The 23,293-nt window shown below is 42.2% G+C and overlaps 2 protein-coding genes across 6 annotated transcripts in view; one reads left to right on the top strand and one right to left on the bottom strand.

The window, feature by feature from the left end:
• The window catches only part of BICRAL (BICRA like chromatin remodeling complex associated protein), a 43,779-nt gene extending 28,746 nt beyond the window's left edge, over nucleotides 1–15,033 (bottom strand). For 2 of the 5 annotated variants that reach the window (XM_014252929.2, XM_014252933.2), the window contains exon 1: nucleotides 5,289–5,478. The gene's annotated coding sequence lies outside the window, so the exon portion shown is untranslated. Of the gene's footprint in view, nucleotides 1–4,078; nucleotides 4,733–5,288; nucleotides 5,479–14,516; nucleotides 14,569–15,008 lie in introns of those variants that run through there. The other 3 variants (XM_014252931.2, XM_088052667.1, XM_014252930.2) reach the window with 3 other exon arrangements.
• A 21-nt stretch (nucleotides 15,034–15,054) lies between these two features.
• Nucleotides 15,055–17,794, top strand: TBCC (tubulin folding cofactor C). The gene has a single exon (XM_005523430.3). The coding sequence runs from the start codon at nucleotides 15,187–15,189 to the stop codon at nucleotides 16,219–16,221; it is 1,035 nt and encodes a 344-aa protein (XP_005523487.2). The 5' UTR covers nucleotides 15,055–15,186; the 3' UTR covers nucleotides 16,222–17,794.
• Nucleotides 17,795–23,293: the final 5,499 nt, after the last annotated feature.

The raw sequence follows: 23,293 nt of genomic DNA, 5'->3' as shown, positions 1-23,293 counted from the left end.
ACAGAAAATTGAATAGGATGAATTGACAGATGTGTAATTACTTCAGCAGTGCAGCCCATATCAACACCCCAAATCCAAGCTGAAAATCCTTCATGCTGTCCTCCTTGAAGCCAATGCCTTGCTGAATGCCAATGGAGATTCTGCCACTTATTTCAGTGGGGCCAAGATAATTTCTGGTAATTTCACCTCAATAAATTCAAGCTCCAACACTAAATCTTGAAATTCCATGCTTGGATCAAGTCCACAGTAAAACTACTGCAAATTCCTCCTGAGACGAGGCATAAGATCAGACTTTACAAAAATAATTAAACAGTGTCTTGCCATTAAGTCAAATCCTTCTCTCCAGACCTTCCCCTCTCTTCACTTCACCACCCATTCTCAATAACTTCAATGAGAGAAAGGTTGTTAGGGGTGTTAAGAGTGTTATGTTCTTACAATGATTTTGCCCGCTTTCTATTTCCTTTGGTAAGGATTCCCTTAACTCTAGAACATTTTGAAACTAGTGCAAGAAAAGGAATAAAAAATACTTGATAATCCCTCTGTGGTAGTTAATGATGGTAATTTTTATTACGTCTAAAACCTCTACAATTCTCAAATAAAGCAAAAATAATACCAACTGAGTAACTGGGGTTTTTTCCAACAACAAAAGCAGGAACAAATTAACATTTGAAAATAAAGATACACATTCATTTAAGTATGTGATGACCGGGAAAAAATCTCAGTTCAGGTTGGTTCTTATGCGTTTATGTTGGTGTAACAAAGGCCTTCCCAAAATTGCTCACTCTGACTTTCAAACTGAAACAGTGGCAGGTTACAATGAATGTTAGAACAGTTTATTATTGTCACTGCTCTTCCCCTGCAATAAAAAAGAAAAACACACCCATTTTTGTAGGTAATCCCCATGTCTATGCTGGACTGGGTATATGACAATAAAAAACCTTTCAAGTACAGATGCAGCTTATTCCAGCAGAACCACTGTAAGGAATTCTGCCAGCTCTCTGAACAGTGACTACATTATCAAAGAGGCTCTTATGACTGCTCTGTAGCTAGTGAGAGACAGGAATGACACACTTTCACGCTTGCTGCTACATCCTACCCTAAAAAGCACCAGTCATTAGATTTACCACAAGCCTAATGCACCATGAAGAGGCACGACCACTGACCATTAGAGCCTCGCTGTAAAACCAACTGCAGTTACGCAGATACAACTTCTCTGGAAACCATGTGCAAATACTCCAGCGAAACTGGAAAGACAGCAGGCAGCACACCCAGGCGTAATACATAACTGCAAAGCTCTTCAGCTCTAGACCATGGGCTCACCTCTGCTGGCAAACTTCATGGGTACTGAAAGGGACCTTGGGGGAAATTGGAAATGCATCTTATAGTAGCACAATTTTGGGGGTTTCCTCTCAGTATAATTGAACTAAATATATAAACTGTACTGGAAAAAGACATGTGAAGGAGCTGGGGCAGGAAGTCTACACATCCATAAAGTGATGCAAATACCTAGCTACAGTACAACCATCTCTGTAGCACTGACCTCAACTGAGTACACACGTTTAGCTAGAGCATTTCATCTCAAGGACACAGGTATCACATACAAAGCAAGCCCTCAAAATTTGAATAAAACAAACACACACCTAAACACCCCAGTATCACACCAGTCAGTAAACCAAGGTGGAAGCACAACCAGGCTACTGTATCAACATGGTGAGCTTTGCATTCCTCCAGCAATGTAAACAAGCGATACCCAATGCAAAGTGCTACTCACAACAACAGCAACAAACTTTTGAGCTCAGACAGACAAAAGCACATTTAAAAACCACCGGTCTAGAATATTTAAGTAGTAGCCAACAAAGATCTCAACCCAAGATGATAATATATTGTGCTTTAATGCAAGCAGGCCAGTAGCATTAAAGGTGCAGATTATATGTAGTCATTTGGCAAGTACTAGGCCCCTCATTTTTATCCCATTTCTTCATTATTTTCACAAATTAATGAAAAAACCACACACAGCCTTCCAGACATTAGAGCATAATAAAAAAATTTTATTGTATTAAAATACACTACTATTAAAAGAAAAGTATTCACTACCTTGATCCCAAGATTCCTGTCAACAAAAATAATCACTTCAAGAAGCAGTGGCTTTAATGAAGTAAGATTTCTGAAATATGTGAACAAATACTATATTCCACATTCAAAATATTTGTAAACAATTAAAGTTTCATAAGTGGTGTTTTCTTCAAAGCTAAAATGTTAACAAGTCCCCAGGAAAGTCTTAAAGACAGCTTATATCCAGACAACTTTTGTATATTCTAAGCAATTAGCATATTTCACAGAAATGTTGTTTAAAACCCTTCAATAGGCAAAAAAATTAAATAGCCTTAAGATTATTCCTGAATTTTAAAAAAAATCTCCCACTTCCATCAGGAGTGAGCAATGGGAATAGGGAAGCACTCCTCTGATGTGTCAAAAAACAAACCCAAGCAGCACACAAGCATTCCACACTCTTTAGCGGGCACAGCACAAGTTCGACTGGCAGACACTTTGCTCTTCCCAGGTACAGGTGATGCTGGTATTAAAATCAAGCCTCATGAGCTTCAAGCAGATCATACGGAAATGTAAAAAAAAATAAAATTTGCAGTGCTCGTCCTAAAAACAGCACCAAAACAAAACTTTAAAAATATATTAAGGTGGAGCTGCCAAATTAAGTAATTTGGAAAAGACAGCTTGCTCTAAGACATAAAGGAGCAATAAAAACTTGAAAATATGCTAGTCCCTCCCCCCACCAAAAAATTATGAAGACAGGAACAGAAACAAAATGAGAAATCTACCCACGAAAAATTACCTATGCTTTTATTTTGGCAAGCACTTTTAAAGGTACTGAAGCTTCTTCAATGAAGGATACTTTGCCCTATGCACTACGCCGGATCATTTTTTAAAGGCGTATTTCTTTTTTAATGTCATGCTTTATTTTTTGGTCATCGTTCAGACGTTCTTTCAAATCCCTTTTTAATTCCTATACTCTGAATGACAAGAAACACGTATTTCAGAGGTAGGAAAACAAGCCTATAAAGGACGTTGACGGGATTGAAGCTGCGCGCACGGGCCCGTGTGAGCCAAGCTTGTTTAACCGCTCCTCAAGTCGGTGACCCAGGACTAGGAAAGAAGTGTGAGGGAAGCAAGGCTTTTAAGACTTCGGAGAGAGGCTCCCAAAGCCCAAGGCAGGAACACTTCCCAGACAAGACATAGAAATAAGGCCCGGGCTGGGCGCGACGGCACCGCCCCACACGGCGCGGCGACAGCAGAAAGGACCTTAAAATGGCGCCCGTGGGGGAGGAGAGCGGGTGAAACTGCGCAACAAACGCTGGCAGGGAGCCAGGCAGCGCCATCTTCCCGCTCCCCCGCGCAGCCGGGGCTGCCTGCCCGCCGAGCCCGGGCCCGGCCGGGGCCGCCGCCGGAGCCGCTCTCCTCTCTCCCCTGCAGTCCTTCGGCCACCCCGCGCTGCCGAGCCCGGGCAAGGAGAGGAGCGGCGAGCAGGGAATGGCGAAAGGCACAGGCCCCCATATCTCATTCCTCCCCACAGTGATTAGGAACAGCTCTAAGTAAATATAAACGTGCCCTCTATACGTCGTTCGATTTTGCCCAGCTTTTAACATCTCTATACCTATTTTCTGCCATCATCTGTAACTGAATTTTGCAATTAATACCAAAAAGCAAAATATAATTTACATACTGAATACTGCCCATAACTCAATAAATGTGACCACTTCAAAAAACCCCCTTCACAACCGACTACTGTTTTAAGCCGCAAGTAAAAAATCTATTTACAAAATACTGCTTCTTTTACGCAAAATAATCCCAGCAGCACAAAGGATCGGATTCACATCCACTCTACAGCGAAGCCAAAGGGGTCACTCCAGAAAGAGACGCTTTATTGTGTTTTAAAAGGCGTTACAATTAAGTATTTTCTCTCCCCAAATGAAAAAGAAAAAAAATCAAATAAATAAAATAGAAGGCACATCGAAAAATTTGATCCCGAAAAAGCGAAAAAAAAAGCGCATTAGCCCAAACCTACCGCCCGAGCACTTCGCGCACCCACAAAAAGCGGCACCGTTTCCATTCCTCGGTTAAAAGCAGGAGGCACGGAGCGATTCGGAGGAAATTGCAAATAAAAAACCAAACAAATCAAATCAAATCTAGTGGCGACACCGAAAACGAGGAAATGAGTGAAAAATAAATCCCCAGAAGGTACAAATCTGAGATACAAGCTCAAAGAAAAGACAAGATTAGGGTGGTGGCGAGTGGACTGGGGAAAGGAAAAAATCAAGCCATGAGCGAAAAAGGAAAAAAGAAAAGAAAAATCCTTCCCAGCTGCACAGCCAGGAGAGAGACGAAGTGTCTCCATTTTCCCGACGAGGAGGAAGAAAAGACTGTTTCACAGACCACAGAGCTTTAGAGAAAAGCAAAGAAACGAGGGGGGAAAAAAAAGAGGGAGGAGATTTGAAAAGATTATTTTTCTTTCTCCCTCACACACTCTCTCTATCCCCCTCTCTCCCTCTCACTCTCTCACACTCACACATACACACACACACACTCTCTCTCCCTCCTCTCCTCTTTCCATCCCTCTCTTGATGGCCATCAAGGGGGCGGAAAATAAAAAAAAAAAAAAAAAAGACAACAACAACAACTAATTTTAAACCGGCTCAATCAATGAGTCATTAAAAGAGATTTTTCTTCCCTCCTCTCCTGAATTTGCATGGCATCAGCAAGAAAAAAAAAAAAACCCACCCCAAACCTCTCCCCTCTCTGCAGCTATCAGGCTGGACCTGAAACCTTATCTCTCCCTTCAACCCCCCCCGCGCCTTTATTTTAAGAAACAACTTTTTTTTTAAGTGCCCTCAGCAGCCACCACCACCACCCTCGCGGAAAAAAAAATAAATTAATATATATAGTTCATTTCCATGTGAATCCACATCTGCCCAAACAACAGCCACCCACAAAATATCCCTCTTCTTCCTCCTCGTCTCCCCTCTCGCTCGCTCTCTCTCTAGATATATATTTATATACATAGCCCCAGAGCCAATAGCTCTCTGGGCTGAAACCTAATATCCTGGTTTTGGCAACTCCTGGTTGTTAATTTGCTCCTCTTTCTTTTCTGTCTGTCTGGAGATAGATTTCCCCCCTCTCTTTTCCCTCCCCGAAGGAAGGGAGGAAGGAGGTTGTGTGTTTTTTTTTTCCTTGAAATTTTTATCACAAAATTATAATACACTCAAAGGGAAACTCACCGTCATGAAAAAGCAGTGCCTTGTCAACGGGGTTTCTTCGCCATCACATCAGGGGCTGGCAGTGTAGGAGAGAGAGAGGGAGAGCGAGAGAGCGAGGGAGGGAGGGGGGAGAGCGAGCGGGAGAGGGAGCGAGCGAGAGAGGGGGAAAGAGAAAGCGAGCGGGAGGAGAGCGCGGCTCCGCTCGGCTCCGCTCCGCGCCCGCACCGCCACCGGCACCGCACCGCCGGGCCCGGCACGGCGCGGCCGCGCAGCTCCGCCGGGACACAACGCCGCAGACCGGCGCCCGGGCACACGCACCGCCGCCCTGGCATGATGAGTCCTCAACCCCAGCGCGATCCTCGCTCCGCGTTTAAATCCAGGCCCTTTAAAAACTTTGGCTCCTTTTTTCGGGGTGTTGTGTTTTTCAGAAACCCCTAGGTCTGGAGACCTAGACTGAGCTGCTGGCTTTAGGTTAAAAGTTGGGATTTGTTTGGGGTTACAGGAAAGTAAAAAAAGTTTTTATCCTATTAAAATTAACGTTACGTCAACAATTTGGTTGATTTCCTTCATATTAAAACTGTAAACCACTATAAGATTTGTGGGCGGGAGGGGGTCCCCAGAAAAATGCAAGGGCAGGGGGCTCCCCAGAAAAATAAATGCAAGGTCACCTTGAAAAATATAAGATTTGATCCCCTTACAAGCTACAATATTTTAAGTATTTTTAGCTATGTTCTTATCAGCCTTGCTGGAAACAAATTACATGAATTTCAACTACTTAAAAAAGTTTCAGGTAACCTAAAAATGTTAATTTGTTGTCAAAGGTTATAGCACTAAGAGTTCATTGATGCTATTCTACAGTTTACTTCAGCTAAAAGCACTAATAACTTTATTCAAAGTTTTTTTGTTATAGAAAACTAATCCAACTTACTCCATTCACTTCATTCATTGAAAACAATTTAATTCTAAAAAATTTATTCTTTGCAGATAATTCAGAGAAGCCTGGTTTATTTAAAAAAACACATTTTGATCGAAAACAGATTTTTCTGTTACATATCTCTGCATGCAGAGATATGTATGGTAATGCTTTTAAAACAATAAAAAAAATCTCTAAGACCCTTTTTCTGCTAGTAATGGTAATTCCCAAGGACTTTACTATTTTATTCCTAAGTAACTTTGTTAAAACTCCTTAGAGACAAGGATTTGAAGACTTTATTTAGTAGCACATCTTTCTTTATTCGCTTCACACAGCTTAATAAAACTCTTAAGAAGTTATAGGTTTTTTGAGCAATTATATCAAAATGGTTATGGGCTGTGTACTAAGTGGACCTTCTCAAAGAAGTTGGCCAGACTGCTAATCTTAAAAAAAATCTCAGCATAGCAGTATTGTTTTTCAGTTAGAATCTGGTTATATATATATATACACACATATATTTTAAGTCATCAAGCAATTCCAGACTTTTGCCAAAGCCAAGACTCACCTACAAACCTTATTTACATGCATACCCACAGTAGAAAACTGAGCTGAAGTTTCAAATCACACTGTAACTGGAAAGGTTAGGCCCAAACAAACAAACCTTAGCCCAGGTCCAACAGATCCTTTGTGCAGCCCAGACTGAACCTGCACTTGGCCATACTTTGGCCATCAGCCAGAATATTAACTGCAGTTTTCATGAATACAGCAAGGACCCCAAGAGCCACAGTATGGACAGAAACACCACATGCCAAAGAGCTCTGGAAGAGCTGTAAGCCCAGTATTCCTGACACCAGCATTAGAAAAGCTGAAAGGCCACAACTTCAAGGTTCCTAACTTCAGGAAATGCTTCAAGGCCAAATTCTGCCCTGAATTCAAACCTATTCAGCTTCACTGGCTTTAGAGAATATTGCCCAAGTGAGAATTTGTATGGAGGAACACCACCAGCATTCTGATTTTGTTAACAGGAAGGAACTTTGCTTCAGAGGTTACAAGGCCGAACATCTCATCAGTATGTTATTATTACTCTCCCAGTCCTACAAAAACCACAAATAGGAAGTAGGCAATATGATACAGAAAAGGAACTGGAGAAAGGAAGACAAATTATTTTTTAATGGATTCTGTTATCATAAGAAACACAAGGAATCCTACATAAATTTTCCATGATGGTATCACAGCTTTCCCTGAAGGATGTTTCGAGGCAGCATTGACAATAGCATTACTAAGCAGGTACAGTACAAAAAGAGAAGGCGAGCTAACACCATCTATACAATGAAGCACCTTGCAGTTACTAGGTTTCTCCATATCTACATACATTTGCTACATTTGTTCACAGGTAGAAAAGGTTACCAAAAAAAAAGTTAAGGATTGGATGTAACTTTACAGGTCCTATTGAAGTACGCACTTAATGGTACCTTCAATACTAAGAGGTCTGAATGCAGTCATCAGCTGTAATGTTATCACTTTCAGGTGTACTACAGAATTTCCCAGACCATGTTTGTAAAGAACTACTGCTTTTTCCTGGCAGGTACTCAAGCTGTTTTAAGAGCATCATGTGGTGTTTCAGAACTGGGTGTCACTGCCCCAAGAGGTTGCCCCTCTTCTCACTACCTTGCTGCATTAATACAAAAGACCCTTGTATGTCAATATTCTTCTACATCAAGGTCACCTGCTTAGAGCTGTCATCTTCAACCAAAGTCCTATTTTCCAAATTATGTACAATGCACAATCACTTGCAGTCTTTCTTCAGATTTGACAACCACATTAATACATTTTCCTGTAGTAGCTTTATAAGGAGCAAGAGGAAATAAGCACAAGAAGGAGGGCAAGACCAAAGGAATGAGAGAAATCTTTAGAAGACAGACGTTGGTGTAAAAACAGCTACTGGGAACGTCATGTGCACCCATCACACAACAAACTACTTGGCTGTATTTTGACACCAGCTGTCAAACTGTGACCAAGCTGTTTAACAAATACCACTCTCATAGGTGTGCAAAGACACCAAGTGACATTTGGAGTGATCTGATACATCACCCTGAAATGACAGACAGTAAAGAATTGAAAACTATGCTTTGATATTGAGAGGGAGAAAATAAGGGGATACAAAACACCCTCATTCATTCTGTTTCCAGGTTTCTCCTACATCAAATCACTGTTGCTATTCAGCCCATTTTTCCAGGTCTGCATCACATATATTCCAATTCTTGTGCAATCATAAATTAGTACCCCAAAAGAAGATAAAGCAGCAGTAGATTTGTAATGAAGAATTCAAGGACTAAGCTAATGCATTAAAGGAATTCCACAGCCATCCCAAGATTGTTGCATGAATAGATGGTTTGTAATATCAATTTTCTGCATCCTTTCAAGAGATATATTGGATAGAAAAGAATGCCATTTACTCCACTGCAGCCTTGCTTCCTCAGACTGAATCCATCAGCTCTGTTGATGGCACTTCTTCCTTCCATGCTGTATTCTCTCTCCATTCATTAATGTATTTATTATGTCAACTCATCACCAGTCACACCTTTTATACATCTACATACTGTTTTATTATTTAAATAAGAATAAATAACTAAGCTTGAAGGCACAGAAACAAATAGGTCATCATTAAAGGGCGCAAGCAATAGAGGTAGAGGTCACTCGAAAAGTAGGGCACCCAAGAACAGTGGCATGAAGGCAGACAAGGACTTTGACTTGGAATATAAATGTAACATACCACATGAAAAATTCAGTTAAATATCCATATTATTCTGAATAATTACCACCACTATTTTGATGACTCACCAGTAAAAACTACCTAAACATTACAATGTTCAGCTTGATACTGTGCCTTCCTTACACAAAACAGTACTTACAAAACCTGGGTCATAATTGCATGATGTAATTTGTAAAGCTGCATGACTCCAGTATCAATCATCATACCAAAGACAGGACTACCTAACCAAAGGTATCTTAAGGGGTGACTGGTAAGGATGTAGGTAGTAAGGGGAGGTAATGAAGAGTGAACCTCAGAACAAGAGATTTACACCAATACCAGAAGACAGGTTTCTATGACTGGCAATTGTGTGAAGGCCAACAGGGCTGGTCTGTGATGAATCTAAAGAGCAGATTTTGGAGAACTGTGCTTCTCTGAGATGGGGATCTGACATACAGCAGACAATTAAGTAAAGCCAAAGAAAACATGGTGACTGGAGGTCCCATTGAAACAAATGGCAATTCAAAATTATTACTGGAACAGATCAAGAAGAACTATATCATTCTCTAGGTTATTTAAATATATTCTCATATTCTTCGGCTTAGAGTACCTTAAAAGGGAGAATTAAGTTTGGAAGATTAATAGCTCTCACTTCCAAGTTAGAATAACCTTAAGATATTCAGCCACTGAAATGTATCAGAAAAAAAAGAAAAAACTCACATCTGGTGACAGAACTTTACTACAGAAGTAATGGAGAAGTAATCTCGCACATCTAACACTGCAAAAATTTATAGAAGATTTTGGACTAAAAATGATGGCAGAAATTGGGACAACCTTCTATCATATGCATAGTTAATTTGGCTAGCACAGATGAATGTGAAAACAATCAGGTAAGGATACAGAAATTCAGACAAGTATATTAATAAAAGGGTTTGGGTTGTTTTTTTTAATGTAGTAATAATTCAACACAGCAGCCAGGCAATGAAACTAACAAAATAGCCATTCCTAATACAACTGAGGTGTTAAAAGGTGAGGATGATGTTAGAATAAAGAAAAAAAAAATTAAATAATAAAAATAAAAATAATAGGAGCAATTTAAGCAAAAAAAAAAGAGGCCTAAAACATGAAATTAGGTGATAGAAGGATACAGAAACACAGTTGAATAGTAAATTATACCAAAAACATTTCTGTTCTTGAAAGAAACACAGACATGCTAAGCTGTACTTGTATTAAGGACAAGACAAAATGGAGGAACAGAAGGGACATTATGAATGAAGCACCACCTAAGTCAGAACTTTTGAGACAGAACAGTTTTACTTGGACATTTCTGAGTCCCTATTACAAAACCAACTGGGTAAGACTTGGATGTGAATGAAGATTGCCGTAAAAGGAGTCTTCATACTATCACTAGAAAGTGTAACAATATGAATTGAATTTATTCTCAGATTTAGACTGAAGAACAAATTCTAATAATAGGAGGAGGAAACACTCATTCAAAATGATAGCTGACAGATTTTTTCATAAGATGAATAAATGGTAAAAAGACTACAAGTATAGTTTTATCCACTAGGGAATATACTACAGCAGAGCTAATAGGAAAACTTGGATATGACTTGGACTTAATTCTATTTAAATAACTCAGAAAGATAAATGGAATATGTTTGCAAGTAAGATTCACAATTCTAAAATAGAAAACTTTGATATGCTATTGAACCTAGGTGGTCAGTTCGTTGAACTGGCTAGTCACAATAATGGTCAACTAATAACCATAGTTTTCTGAAATGCATTAAAAAAAAAAAATTGTAAAAGTATCTGAAGTGTAAAGCAAGGAAATGAAAAAAATCTCTCAGAAAATCCATAACTAATAGAATGATTGCCTCAAAGGAAGAGTCCATAAAGCAGTATCGTAGCTTACATACTAGGTCTTCAGAATTTAACTACAGCCAGTTAGCAAGTTAGGATTCTATATAGCAGTCAGCAGCTAGACCTGGACCAAACCTAAGTGATTTGCTGCTCTTGAGGTCTTACATTTCGCATATTTGGGCCTTGCTCTGTTAATCTGGAAGTACCTCTTGTCATAAAATTCTATGCTTTGAAGTCCGACCCTGGTTTTGAAGGATAACTAATTTCCGTAGAAATTAATCTGTTTCTCTACCTTTGACATTGGAAATACCAGGTTCTCAGAAGGGATCAGCTCAGACTAGTTTCAAAACAAGTGCACCTTGACTGGTTAGAATATAATTAGTATCTTAAGCATTCCCAAGGATTACATTCAAAGCTTTTGCATTACTCACAGCAATTAAGTTACACCAAGTAAGTTTCATAGTTTCAGCTTTGACACTTTAATTAGTGATTTAAAAACACATGTATTTTGCATTGACCTGGCTTTCCATATGGCCAGATATATATGAAACACAACATTTTAGTGCAAACAAAAGCTTTTCAAAAAAAGATCAGTATACCAAACAATGTTCAAAGAATTTCTTTTTTCCAAATGAACCGAGATACAGTAATTTAACATTCACTTTTAATGAAACTCCATTGCACCGTGAAAAATGTGCAGCCTACAGTATCTTAAATGAATCATAATATGGCTTACATCTTTAATGCCTGATCACAGTGCCAGAGGAGTTCAAAGAGCCCTTACTAAAACCATCAGTAGACTACGCTGGTTGCACAAGCCACTGAAGTACCTACTTTGTAGCCAGAAGTAATTACGTAGCTCTGCTGATCTCTGGTGCAGAAACTCAGTCTAACAGACAGAGATCCCCTCTATCAGATAAGAGCTCCATGCATGACACAGAGGCTGCTGCTTTTCTTGAAAACACACACAGCATTTTGTGTGTATGCCAGTGTAACATACATGCATTACGCCCTTTGGAATAAAAATTGTCAGTGTTGGGAATACATACTGATGATAAGGAATAACTCTACTTCCTTCCTCTACTTGAGAGGCTGAGCATCTACATCTTGAGATCCCACCACATCTATGAGGTTCCCGACTTTTACAAGCACAGGAATCTCAGGTGTAAGAATCCATTATTATGAGGCTGAACAGTTGCCTCTGTGGATTCCCCTTTCATTCCCCACTCTTCTTAAAATAATGATGTAACGAGACAGGATCTTGAACCTTCAGCTGAACTGCACAATACATCTCACTTAAAAGCCTATGAGGTAATGCTCTTGAGCTATAGCAAATCAGTATGAAATATTTCAGGTAGATAGCATTCATGACTGATAACCACGGGACACAGATTTAAATCTGGAAGCATGCACAGAGCTTATGTTTTGAAGTTTCGCAGTACTAGATCAAAGTAAACAAGTGCAACCTGCAACTTCACATCAAACAAATGACACTGTACAGTTCAAACAACGGCAGAAGGTCTTACTAAAATTACTGCTTTCTACTTTCAAACCAGAGGGGAAGGAAAGCACATCCAAGAGGGAAAAAAATAGGGAAAAAAATGTAACACGGAGGATTATGTATCTTGGTTTTTCTCATACCCTCAAACAGCCAACCTACTTGTTACAGCTTAGCCAAATCACTCCAAGCTTGAGCTAGAAGGCTTACATTTTATTCAGGTGGTTACTGTTTGGCACATTAAGCAGCCTCAAAACATAGAAGTTGCTGCCAGCAAAGTCAGGAAGAAAATTGTCAGTCTTTGTATAACCACAAAAAAAAAAAAGTGGATATGCACATGCCAATATCAATTATACAAAAACCTCAAATTGTACATGTGGAAAGTAATTTTGGAACATCAGGATGAAACAGTTGGAAGAATTTTACAGCTCCTTTTTTAATTTTTCATTATTGTCATACATTTCACCTTCTTGTGTCTGGGTATTTTTTTGCTTTTAACAAAAAAAAAAAAGTGCACATTAGTGAGGTAAAAAGATTCCAGTCTCTCCTCAAAGCTCCTATTCACAACGGTATTTGGTCCTCATTAATTTAAACCTTCAATCACGTATAGAAAAAGCAACTCAGAATACCTAGCATTCTAAGTGCCGAGATATAATAAGTAGCAATTATACTACAGCATAAAATACTTAACATTTATTCTGTGCTGTACGCACTAATGTTTGCTTGCAATCCTTCCACATATGAAGTTCTTTTACCCAGTGCAGTTCATCTACTGCCTCACATCTGTGTAACAATACCAAAGCCATACTCCAGGAATATTTGTGCATAAGAAAAACAGTAAAACCCTTTTTCTGTCAATATCCTCATGTATGGGACAAGCACTTCCATCAGAGTTACCACCTCTATTAGTTAGACTCATGAGAGCATAAGGTAAAAAGAGCTTGCTAGCTAATATGAAACTTCCACATCTTTCAACAACATGGAAATAAGGATTTTTTTTCTTATGAAGAATTAATTGCACCGTATTATTGCCTAACAGAACATTGGTGCACTAGCTACAAGAATGGATTTGACTATTTATTGGAAAAAAATACCTAATACTTATTACTAAATGTATCATTTAAACACATTGCTAGGAAAAAATATCAAGTGAGAATATTTCAATATCCTTCCTTTTTCATGACTGAACACATTCTCCTTCTTCCTAGAGGAAGAGGTTTTTATTTTTAAGACTCAATCTAATTCTTCAGAAACAAAATTCTGAACATTGCAGTATTGCAACAGATGTAATACCACATTAAGAGCTGTAATGGATCAAACACTTCACCCATCCCACTGCCCATTCAACCTGCTCCAAAGTACCATAACAATGGCTTGCAATCTCTTTCGTTTATACGTTAACACTGTTAAGGAAAGAATATTCTCTATTTGAGTGCAAGTCCTCTGTACATTGCAAGGATCAAAAGCATTTCACTGCCTTTCCTCTGTCACCTGAACTGGACTGACATTATCACATATAAGGTTCAAGTAGTCCACACACTCTTAACATACATATCTAACATTATATCATTTCTAACACAGAAATTAAACCACATTTCTCAGGAAACAGAAAATATCAGCTGCTTTCAAATGCTAACCTTAAGGGACAGAACAACCTAAACTGCCAAACAGGAACATTAGGCAAAAAAAACTCATGGTACTACCAAACAGAAGACAGACAAATCAGATTATCTACTTTGGGCTTGCCATCTTTATGTTTCAATGGATAGCCTTAGGTCCTGTGTTAATTTGTTACAAGTAACTTCAAAATGACAAGGGAAAGGAGCTGGAATTTGTAGAAATGGACAGGAGTTAAATTTGTTTTCATCTTTCTAAGACTTTTTTTGCAGAAATTAAAATACAAATAATAGAACAACAGTTCTTAAGTGAATATACCAAAACAATAGTCACTTTTTTACTTTGCAGACAGTGTACTTAATTTCTGGCTCCTGCTGCAAATTTACTTAAAACACATCTCCTAATTATAAGAGCCTTGCTTCCCATATTTCCATATAGGCCTCTGTGGATTGCTCATACAGTCCTCCCTCTGGGGTACAGTAATGCACTGGCACTGCTCCCACTTTTCCCTCAAGAACCGAACTCTCTTCGGAAACAAAACACTGCAGAAACCAAATAAGCAGCGAGGAAAAAAATCGATCCACCTGGCAGCACCTTTGCAGTTACCTGCAAGGCTCAGCAGCCTTTTCCTAAGCCATTTCACTGCGGGAGAGGGAGACAGCAGGGAAGGTTTATTAGAACACGGCGCGTACGGAACCGCCGGCCGTGCGAGGCTGTCAGGGGACCCCACCCAGGCAGGGGGCCGGGACCGCCCGGCACCTCCGGAGCACGGGGGCAGCCGGCGCGACCCCGAATCAGCTCAGGAGGGCAAGTGGAGCTCCGGGCTGCGGGCCCTCCGCCTCCCGCCCGAGAGCCGCCCCTTCCCTCGCCCGCCCGGGCCCCGCCGCCCGCGGAGCCCCCGCGCCCAGGACCAGCGGCGACGGGCGCGGCCCGAGAGCGGCGCGGGCTGGGGTGTGGGTGCAAGCACAGCAGCAGGAAGAAGCGGACAGCTCCGCGCGGACACAGCAGGGGAGCGGGGCGGGGGCTTATTTATATCCCGGGCGCTAATTTGGGAAGCGGGATAACCCGCCCCGCACGGCACCTGCCGCCAACACTCACCCCATCCCGCGGAGAGGCGGCGGCCCCTTTAAGACCGCGGGAGACCCCTCCCTCCAGCCCTCCCGCCCTCCCCCGCCGCGCTCCTCCCGGACCGCCAATCGGCGGCCGCGACGCAGCCAGGGCTGCGGGCAGCCAATCCGCGCGCCGCTTAGTGACCGCAGGGGAGGCAAGCGGCAAGATGGCCGCACCGGGAGAGGCGGTGGCAGCGGCCGCGGCGGCTCCCTCACAGCCCGAGGTGGCCGCGGGCTCGGCCGCCTCCGCCGTGGTGCTGCCGGAGCGGCTGCAGCGGCGGGAAGCGGAGCGGCAGCAGGGTGTGGAGCGGCAGCGGCAGAAGAAGGAGGCGCAGGTAGTGAAGGAGGAGCAGAGCGAGTTCTTCCTGGCCACCTTCGCCAGGGAGCGGGAGGCCGTGGAGGCTTTGCTGGCGGCGGGGACGCTGGAGGAGGCGGCCGCCCGCCTGCAGGCGCTGCAGAAGCTGCTGACGGGCAGCGTGCGGTTCCTGGCGCCCTACGAGGTGCGGCAGGGGCAGGAGACCGTGGCGCGGCTGCAGGGGGACCTGGCGGCGCGGCGGCAGCAGCTGCAGCCCAAGAAGAAATTCGCCTTCCGCGCCCTCAAGAAAGAAACGGCTCCGGGCAGCGCCCCGCGCCCCGCCGAGCCCGCCTCGCCGGCCCCCGCCGCGCCCGGCCCCGGTCTCGCCGAGGGCGGATCGGGCGGCCCGCCGCTGTGTGGGTTCAGCGGCGCCCAAGACGAGGAGCTGGAGCTCGGCCCCGCGGAGCTGCTGCAGCAGGACGTGCTGTTGTCGGAGCTGCGCGGCTGCCGGGTGCGGCTCCGCGGCAACCCCAACACGCTGCGAGTGCGCGACTGCCGCGGCTGCACCGTGCTCTGCGGGCCCGTGTCCACCTCCGTGCTGGTGGACGGCTGCAGCGACTGCCTGCTGGCGCTGGCCTGCCAGCAGCTCCGCACCCACCGCACCCGCGACTGCCGGGTCTACGTGCAAGTCACCAGCCGGGCCGTCATCGAGGCCTGCTCTGAGGTCTCCTTCGCGCCCTACTCCTGGAGCTACCCTGGTATCGAGCGAGATTTCGAGTCGTCTGGGCTGGACAAAAACAGTAACAACTGGAACCTGGTGGATGACTTTGACTGGTTGGCGACTGACAGACCTTCACCCAACTGGAGCCTGATCCCCGAGCAGGAAAGAATCACCTGCTGGGACTGACTGCGGAGGCAGCTCTGCTGTGCGAGAGATGCTCATGTAAACGCACTGATAAACTGTAAACTGTGGGACTTAATCCCTGATATGCCATTAAATGATTCCATTCGGTGTTCAGATTTTGAATTATATATGTCTGGATTTCTGAAATGGAGAATACTAGTCAAATAGAGTTTACTGTTCTTGCACAGGTTGCTGCTATAATCTGTATGTCTCACTGCGGGATTTGCCAATTTCTGAAGTACCTCATTGTGAGTTTTAACTTACAAAGGTGGGGCAAAGGCCACTGATTCACAGACAATAGTGTAACAGCCTCTGTTAGAGCTGTTTTCACTCACCCAGGCAGACACTGAATTGGCTGCAAGTAGTGCAAACTGCACTGGAATGAAAAGATCAAATACCAAATTTTCCATGTATTTGTGGTTCTTAGGTTGCTGACAGCAGCACAGTGCATCTTAAGGGGAGTGTAGAGCAGTACTGCTGTGAGGAAATAGGGCAGAAAAAGGTTCATTTAAAGGAAGAATTTGTAACTTCACAGTGCAGCAGACTGAGATGCATCCTAGGCTATGATACAATGATGAGCCAGTTTCTGTTGATTCTGGTTAAATCTGTAAGTTGGCTTTAGGCTTTTATTTCAAGTGAGATAAGGCTGAAGGAAAAAGGTGCTCTAATAAACATCTCATGCTCTCCTAATATACTGATTACTTGAAATTAAGAGACCTCTGGAGTCTGTATAAATACTAAAGCCTCACAATCTGTAAGTGCTGTGTGAAAGGATGCTGCTTCTGTAAGAATCTTGGGTGCATCTAGCAAGTGCTGGTGAATACTAGTTGATGAAACTGGGTTATCTGTTCCTCTGCAAGCTGAAGCTTCAGGGGAGAGGTGTTCAGGGATGTCCCACTAGTTTTCCAGACAACGGGCTTTGTGTGCTGTGATCCTAATTTGCAGCACTCTGCTGCTGCTTAAGTGCAGTGTTGATGGAGAGAGTCAGTAAAACTGGAAGATGAGGTACTATATTCCAATTCCAAATTTGCATGTTATCTTGCATAAAGTGCAGAATAATTTAAGTCTCTTCACTCCTGCTAAATAATAATAAAAAAGTAGCAGCACTGCGGAATGAAGTATCTTTACAGTGCCCTACAGTGGTGCTGAAGTGACCACTGTCCATATATAAGGTATACATAGCAGTTTTATGTTTCTAAAACCCCTCCTTAACTTGTGACATTCTTCAATAAATAATTGTTTATCTTGCCTTAGCATAAAGCTTTATTTTAAAACTTCAAATTGTTTATGCTGTGCAACCATCATCTATGTGCCTGTAACAGACACCAAATCCTAGTTGAACCATCAAAAACTGCACCACTGCCAGAAATACCTGAAACTTCACTTAGGTGCTTGACAGGTTTTGAGCAGAAAATGTTTTTCTGTAAGTTGTTTTCAGCGTATTTAATTTAAAGGTGGGGGGCAAAAGGGAATTTTTTTTTATATTCCTGACAACTTTCAGTTTTGTTTACTTCTTTTAATATAAATTTTTTGACTGAATTGGATTTTGCATTTCAAATACATTTGTTTTGAATTATTTCAGTTGTTCCTTTACTTATTACTACTGTCTTCTTTGCACTGACAGTGTCATAAAATGATTTAAAGAATACACCCTCAGTCTTACTTTAATGTACATAATTTACATCCTTTGTTAGAGGGATGTGATCAGTTGAGGCTCTCAAGTATTTTAACATATCCTTTGTACAGAACCTGATTTCATAGTTCTCACTGTAGTTTCATTGTTCTCCACAGATCCCGGTACTGACAGATCAATCCTGTTAGCATCCTCTAGCCTTGAGATTGCAAAATGTCCAGTCTGTAAGAACTACAGTAATGCCTTTGTTCTACTTGCCCAAAGCTCTGTAAACACCTATATTTACACCTCCTTCCTGTGGCATTGGATCCCAGCAGATCCAGACAGGGAGAGAGACCCCAGGCTGTGGCAGGTACCAGGGGTGCACTGACGCTTCCCAGCACACTTCACGTGGAAGTGCCATGTCCTGTTCCAGCTCTTGGCCCATGGCATGCAGTACTGCCTGAATAAACAGAACAGGAGTCAAAACATGGAAGTTTGAACTTCAACTTCTCCCTGAAATTGCTTCCTTGGGGATGTTTTTTACAAATCAGTTATTGACATCCCAGCTCCTAATGTTTTCTTTCCTCCAAATACTTAACTTTGGTCAAACCATAGTTAGCAGGTAATACTCTTCAGGAACATGGTGCCAGACAATTACCCTAAAGCATTACCTTTGTATTACCTTTGTACTACAAAACACAGAACTGGCGCTTGGTCTCAGGCATGACATGAAACAAATTGAATTTGAGAACAGCAAGTCCAGAAAAATTTGTCCAGGCAAATATCTAAATGTGATTTATGGTTCTAAATGTACAGTTTTATATACATATATACACACACAGTTGCACATGTTTCCATACACCTTTTTAAAATTATACTTTCCTGATGTAGAATCATAACAGAAATTCGAGACTATTTTGAAACAGAAGTCTGTTAGTGTTGTATGAGAACTTAAGCACTAGTAAAGGTTTGCTAGCACGTTCATGGGCTATTCAGTATAGAAATTGCAACATTTTTGGGTTTCTAAGGAAGAGAAGCCAAACCCCTAAGTATTTCTAATCAGCTAGCAATCACCCTGCAAAATGTACCACTGAAGTGAACGAAGTCTCTTCAAGAGCTCTAGCTCTGGTTTGCATTTACAGTGCCACCAGTTCCACCAGGAACTTCTTTAAAAATCATGTACTTTAAAGAAATTAAGGGGCTGAAAAACAAATGTCTGCTGGAGGCATGGGATAACAGAATATCAGCACCACAAGCCTTGTGCAAATTTGCCCTGAAGAGAAGCTAACAGGCAAAAAGTTTATAAAAATAGTGGGGGCCACTGAGCTGCGGAACCATTTTCCACAGGGAATCAGGAAAGGAGTCCTGCTTCAAACATTTTTGAAAGCCTCATTGGACGGCCCTCCTCCAGCCAGTGGCCTCACCAAAATCTTTAAAGCCAATGAAGCTTCCTGGGATGTTACTCAGTGTTTTACTGCTCCTGTGTGTGTCTGTGGAGGAGATAAAACAGTTATATGCAAGGATACACAACACTAAGTCCGTGGGAGAAAACTGAAGCCATTTTCCAGGCCTCACAGACCTTTGAGCTCTTCATCTTTGAGCTTTGAGCATTGCCATTTGTTGAGGCACTGAGGGATGGCACAGACCAAAACTTGCCTCCAGAGAAGCAGCCAGGAGCTTTGCTGCTGCTTCCCATGGGGCCATCCCCTCACCCAGGGGTCTACCCTGAGAGGGATAAACCTCCTCGGTTCCCTTTGTCATCCAGGCATTTCCCTCTGTCTGCCCCTGCTTCTCTGAGTAACAGCAACAGAAAATGGAGTTACTTGCATTCGCTCTTTATCCAGCCCTCTTTCCTTTAAATAGATTCTGATGTGAGCTGTAGTAGAATTGTTTTGTGAAAAAAAACAGGTACAAAATGCATGTGTAAGACAATTTCCTACACGCTTTTATGCATTATATTTTTGAAAGCTTGGAATTTTTTTTTCTAAGTCTCTTATTTAAACAATAGCTGCATGTAGACAAGGTTCAAATCTCAGTGGTTTTACCTGGAATTTCTTCAGGTTTTACTAAACAGCCAATTTCACCACATACAAGGAAAGACAGGAATAGCAAGAAAAAGAATCTATGCAACTTGGGGAAATTTCAGTATTTCCATTCACATCCTGATCTGATTTATCTGACTGACTGGGGGATCCAACTGTTGTGCTGAGATGTTTTCCAGCATTAATGACAAGCATGAGCTTTTTGTAAGCTTCTTTTCATTTCCAACATATTTCTTTCCTGTTTCGGCAAATATAAATTTTTATTTCTAACTTTTTTCAGCAGAGAATGCTACGCCCCAGACATCACAATAACACAAATATTCATAATGACCATCTTGGAGGTAAAAAAAAAAAAAAAAAGCTGTGTTTTCTAAACATGTTACACACCACCACATGAATGATGGCTGAAATTTTGGGAATTACCCAGAGCAAAACCACACCAAAACCCCCACAGTGTGCCCCAGCAAAGTGCAGGAACCACAGAGTCCAGCAGGTCAAATCACCCTTCCCAGGATTTACAACAATCCCAGCAGTGAATTTAGAACTCATCTGTTTCCAGCCTCAGAACCTGCAATCACCTCACATGCCACAAAAACAGGAGCCTACTAAGTGTAAGGAGGTAAAAAAAAAAGTCATAAATCAGACTTTTCTCCACCTGATAATCATACAGTGAGGTACAGCATCTTTATCACATTGTTCCTCAGGAGTGTCCCTGTTCACACCACAGAGTTACAATTCAAAGCAAAACTCTAAGTGAGGCTACATGAGCAAACCTCTCTACACAATAGCTTCCCATCAAAGGTAGAACCAGACATCATTATTCTTCCAGTGAAATATAACCGCTCCTAGGGAAAGGAAAGAAAAAAAAAAGCCTCGGAAAGACACACATTTCATATCACAGAGCAGTGTGAAAGAAAGACTGGGTCAGGAAATTATTCTTTTTACCAACTGAGGGCACTTCCATAGTTTAGGCATATATGTATTTCATGTCTTGTATCCCTGAAGATGGAAAGATTAAGATTGGTCCAGGGCTGAGGACCAGACTGTTTAACAAATACCAGATTAAATTGTTTACATTCCTCTCTCTTAACTGATAAACTTGTAGCTTACGTGTAGGTTAGCAAGCATAGCTTTTTGGAAAGGTGTCAATATTGTACATACTACACATTATAATTTTTAACTAGATTTTGAATTTAAGTAGATTCACGATGAGATCAATAATAATTTGAATATTTTATTCTACCATTTTTTCTGCAATATTGGCATATGAATTATATATTTGAATTTAATAGACAACCTCTGAAGAGACCATTAACTCAAACATTCTTGCAGCAATTAGCTTTTATCTGCTATGGGTCAATTTCAGCATTTTCTATTTGAAGCAGAAAGCGGTAGTAAGTACCAAACTAAAGACGAATCCCAGACAAGAAAAAGTTTTTTAAGAAAAGCAGATGCCAGGCAAAAAGAGTTTTCTTTTTTAAACGGTCCATACCCCAAAACACTTCTTGGTGATCCCCCTTCATCTTCCTCTCCCTCAGGCTGCTGTTTCAGGGACAGCCCTTGTCTGGCCGGTTTGTGCTGATGCTTTCCCAGGGCTTGTCACCTCCATGTCTAGGCTAATGAGGAAACACCCATTCCCACTTTTCCCTTTTAAAACTCCCAAGCACGGCGAATCAAGCTGATGGGTGGAGAAGTTTTTTCCACTTTATGTCCCCCACTGGTATTGAGCTATTGAGAACTACTTAAATAAACAGCACTTTCCTAATCCAGGTTGTTTTGGTAGTGCTGATTGCTCTCACTGATGATTTTAGAGGTCCTACTCTAAGTCTCAAAGGTCTAATTAGTAGGTGAGTGTCCCTTTCTGAACTTCGGGATTTTTACTGATCATCTCCCAGCTAACACTAGCAATTTAGCAGTGATTTATGTGCACCTCTCCCGTTTCCTTTGTTTATATAAGGCAGAAGAGTAAATCTGGAGGGATCAGAGAGCCCTGAACCACATCCTGCATGTTCTACTTCAATACTTTGATTCCTGAATTAGAGGAAACGCCATAGTGTATACAGTTACATGATTTTGCTGCATCAGAATTATCATGGGTATCTAAATGTTAAATTATTAAGCTGACAGGTATTCAGATTCATCTATTCATCTGTGCTCTTGAATACGAAATTACCCTTGTCCAGAGTAGTACCAGGCTTACATCAGCTGTGGGCAGGAAGTATTTCACTGTATATCCTCATGACCTGCAGACCTGATACAGAATTCTTTTCCGCTTTAATTACAGTTTCACTGTCATCACTGACAAGAAAGGAAATTATTTCAAGTTCCTTTATCTAGAATTAACTCCAGGCTGTCAGATAAATACGCTGAGTCTTGAAAGAGACAGTGAAACACAACATGTGCTGCATTGGTTGTGGGATATTTTGCCAGGAGAGATGCTATTTCAGCACCATGACTTATTGCACAAAAACATGAATAGGATCTCTCAAGAAGCAGCACTTCTCATCCACTTAATGGCAAGAGGGAAGAATAGCCCCTGATGGGTAGTCGCCTTCCCTCTCTCGTCTTATACACTCTCTCTTCACCGGCAAGGGCAGCAGCAGTGCAACAACCAGGCTTGCTTTAGAAAAATCCCAGTTACCGGCTGCTCTCCAGCTCACTGCAATAGCACCAGGATGGGCTGGGAAAGGTCCACCACAAAAACCTGCTATTAGGACAGGAAGAAGTAGTTAGTTGCCTTTGTCCTTACTGAAGGAACCTTCAGCGCTCCAGGATCTCAAATGGTAACTGGGAAGCATCCAAGGTTCCACAGAGCTGCAGATGAACAAAATGCTATTTTTCAGTGCTTGGGCTTTTAAATTATTGTCGTTATTATTTTTCACACTTGCCGTCTTCCTAGCAGATCCCTTTCCCTCTCTGTCCGGGAGGGCTGGTGGCCATGCTGTTGGCAGCCACTAGAGGATGCCCCCAGGGACTTGGGTGGTGGCAGCAACAGGTCTGGTTGCCAGGCAAGAGAGAATCCTCCCAGTTCCTCTTCTAGAGCTGCTCTTTTCTCCCCTGCAGCGCTAGTGCCCATACCCTCACACTCCTGCAGGAATATTTTCCATTGCTGGACGTTGCCTGAGGTTAATTTCACGTTGTGGTGACAGGCGGTGAGGCAGCACAGGAATTTCCCAGTATCTCCAAACCCCTGTGAGGTGACTGGGAGATGATATTTCAAAGCAAGAAAAACTCCTCGAGCGGAGGAGCGAGTGAAAGCCCGGCACCTCTGCTTGTCTGACACAGCTGGCTGCTGCAAGGAGGAGGCTGCAGCCGCAGGAGGGGGTCGTACCCTCCTTTCTGCCCACTCCAGCGTGAAAGCAGAGCCAACTGCAGGTCCTTCACCAGAGCCTGAGGACCCCCGGGATGCCTCCCTTGC

Source organism: Pseudopodoces humilis, chromosome 3 (assembly GCF_049639895.1).
Source record: "Pseudopodoces humilis isolate 2021_Gansu_Grassland_sample_001 chromosome 3, ASM4963989v1, whole genome shotgun sequence".
Lineage (NCBI taxonomy): Eukaryota > Metazoa > Chordata > Aves > Passeriformes > Paridae > Pseudopodoces > Pseudopodoces humilis.
The sequence above is the reverse complement of the archived record's forward strand: the minus strand, read 5'-3'. Positions and strand labels throughout refer to the sequence as shown.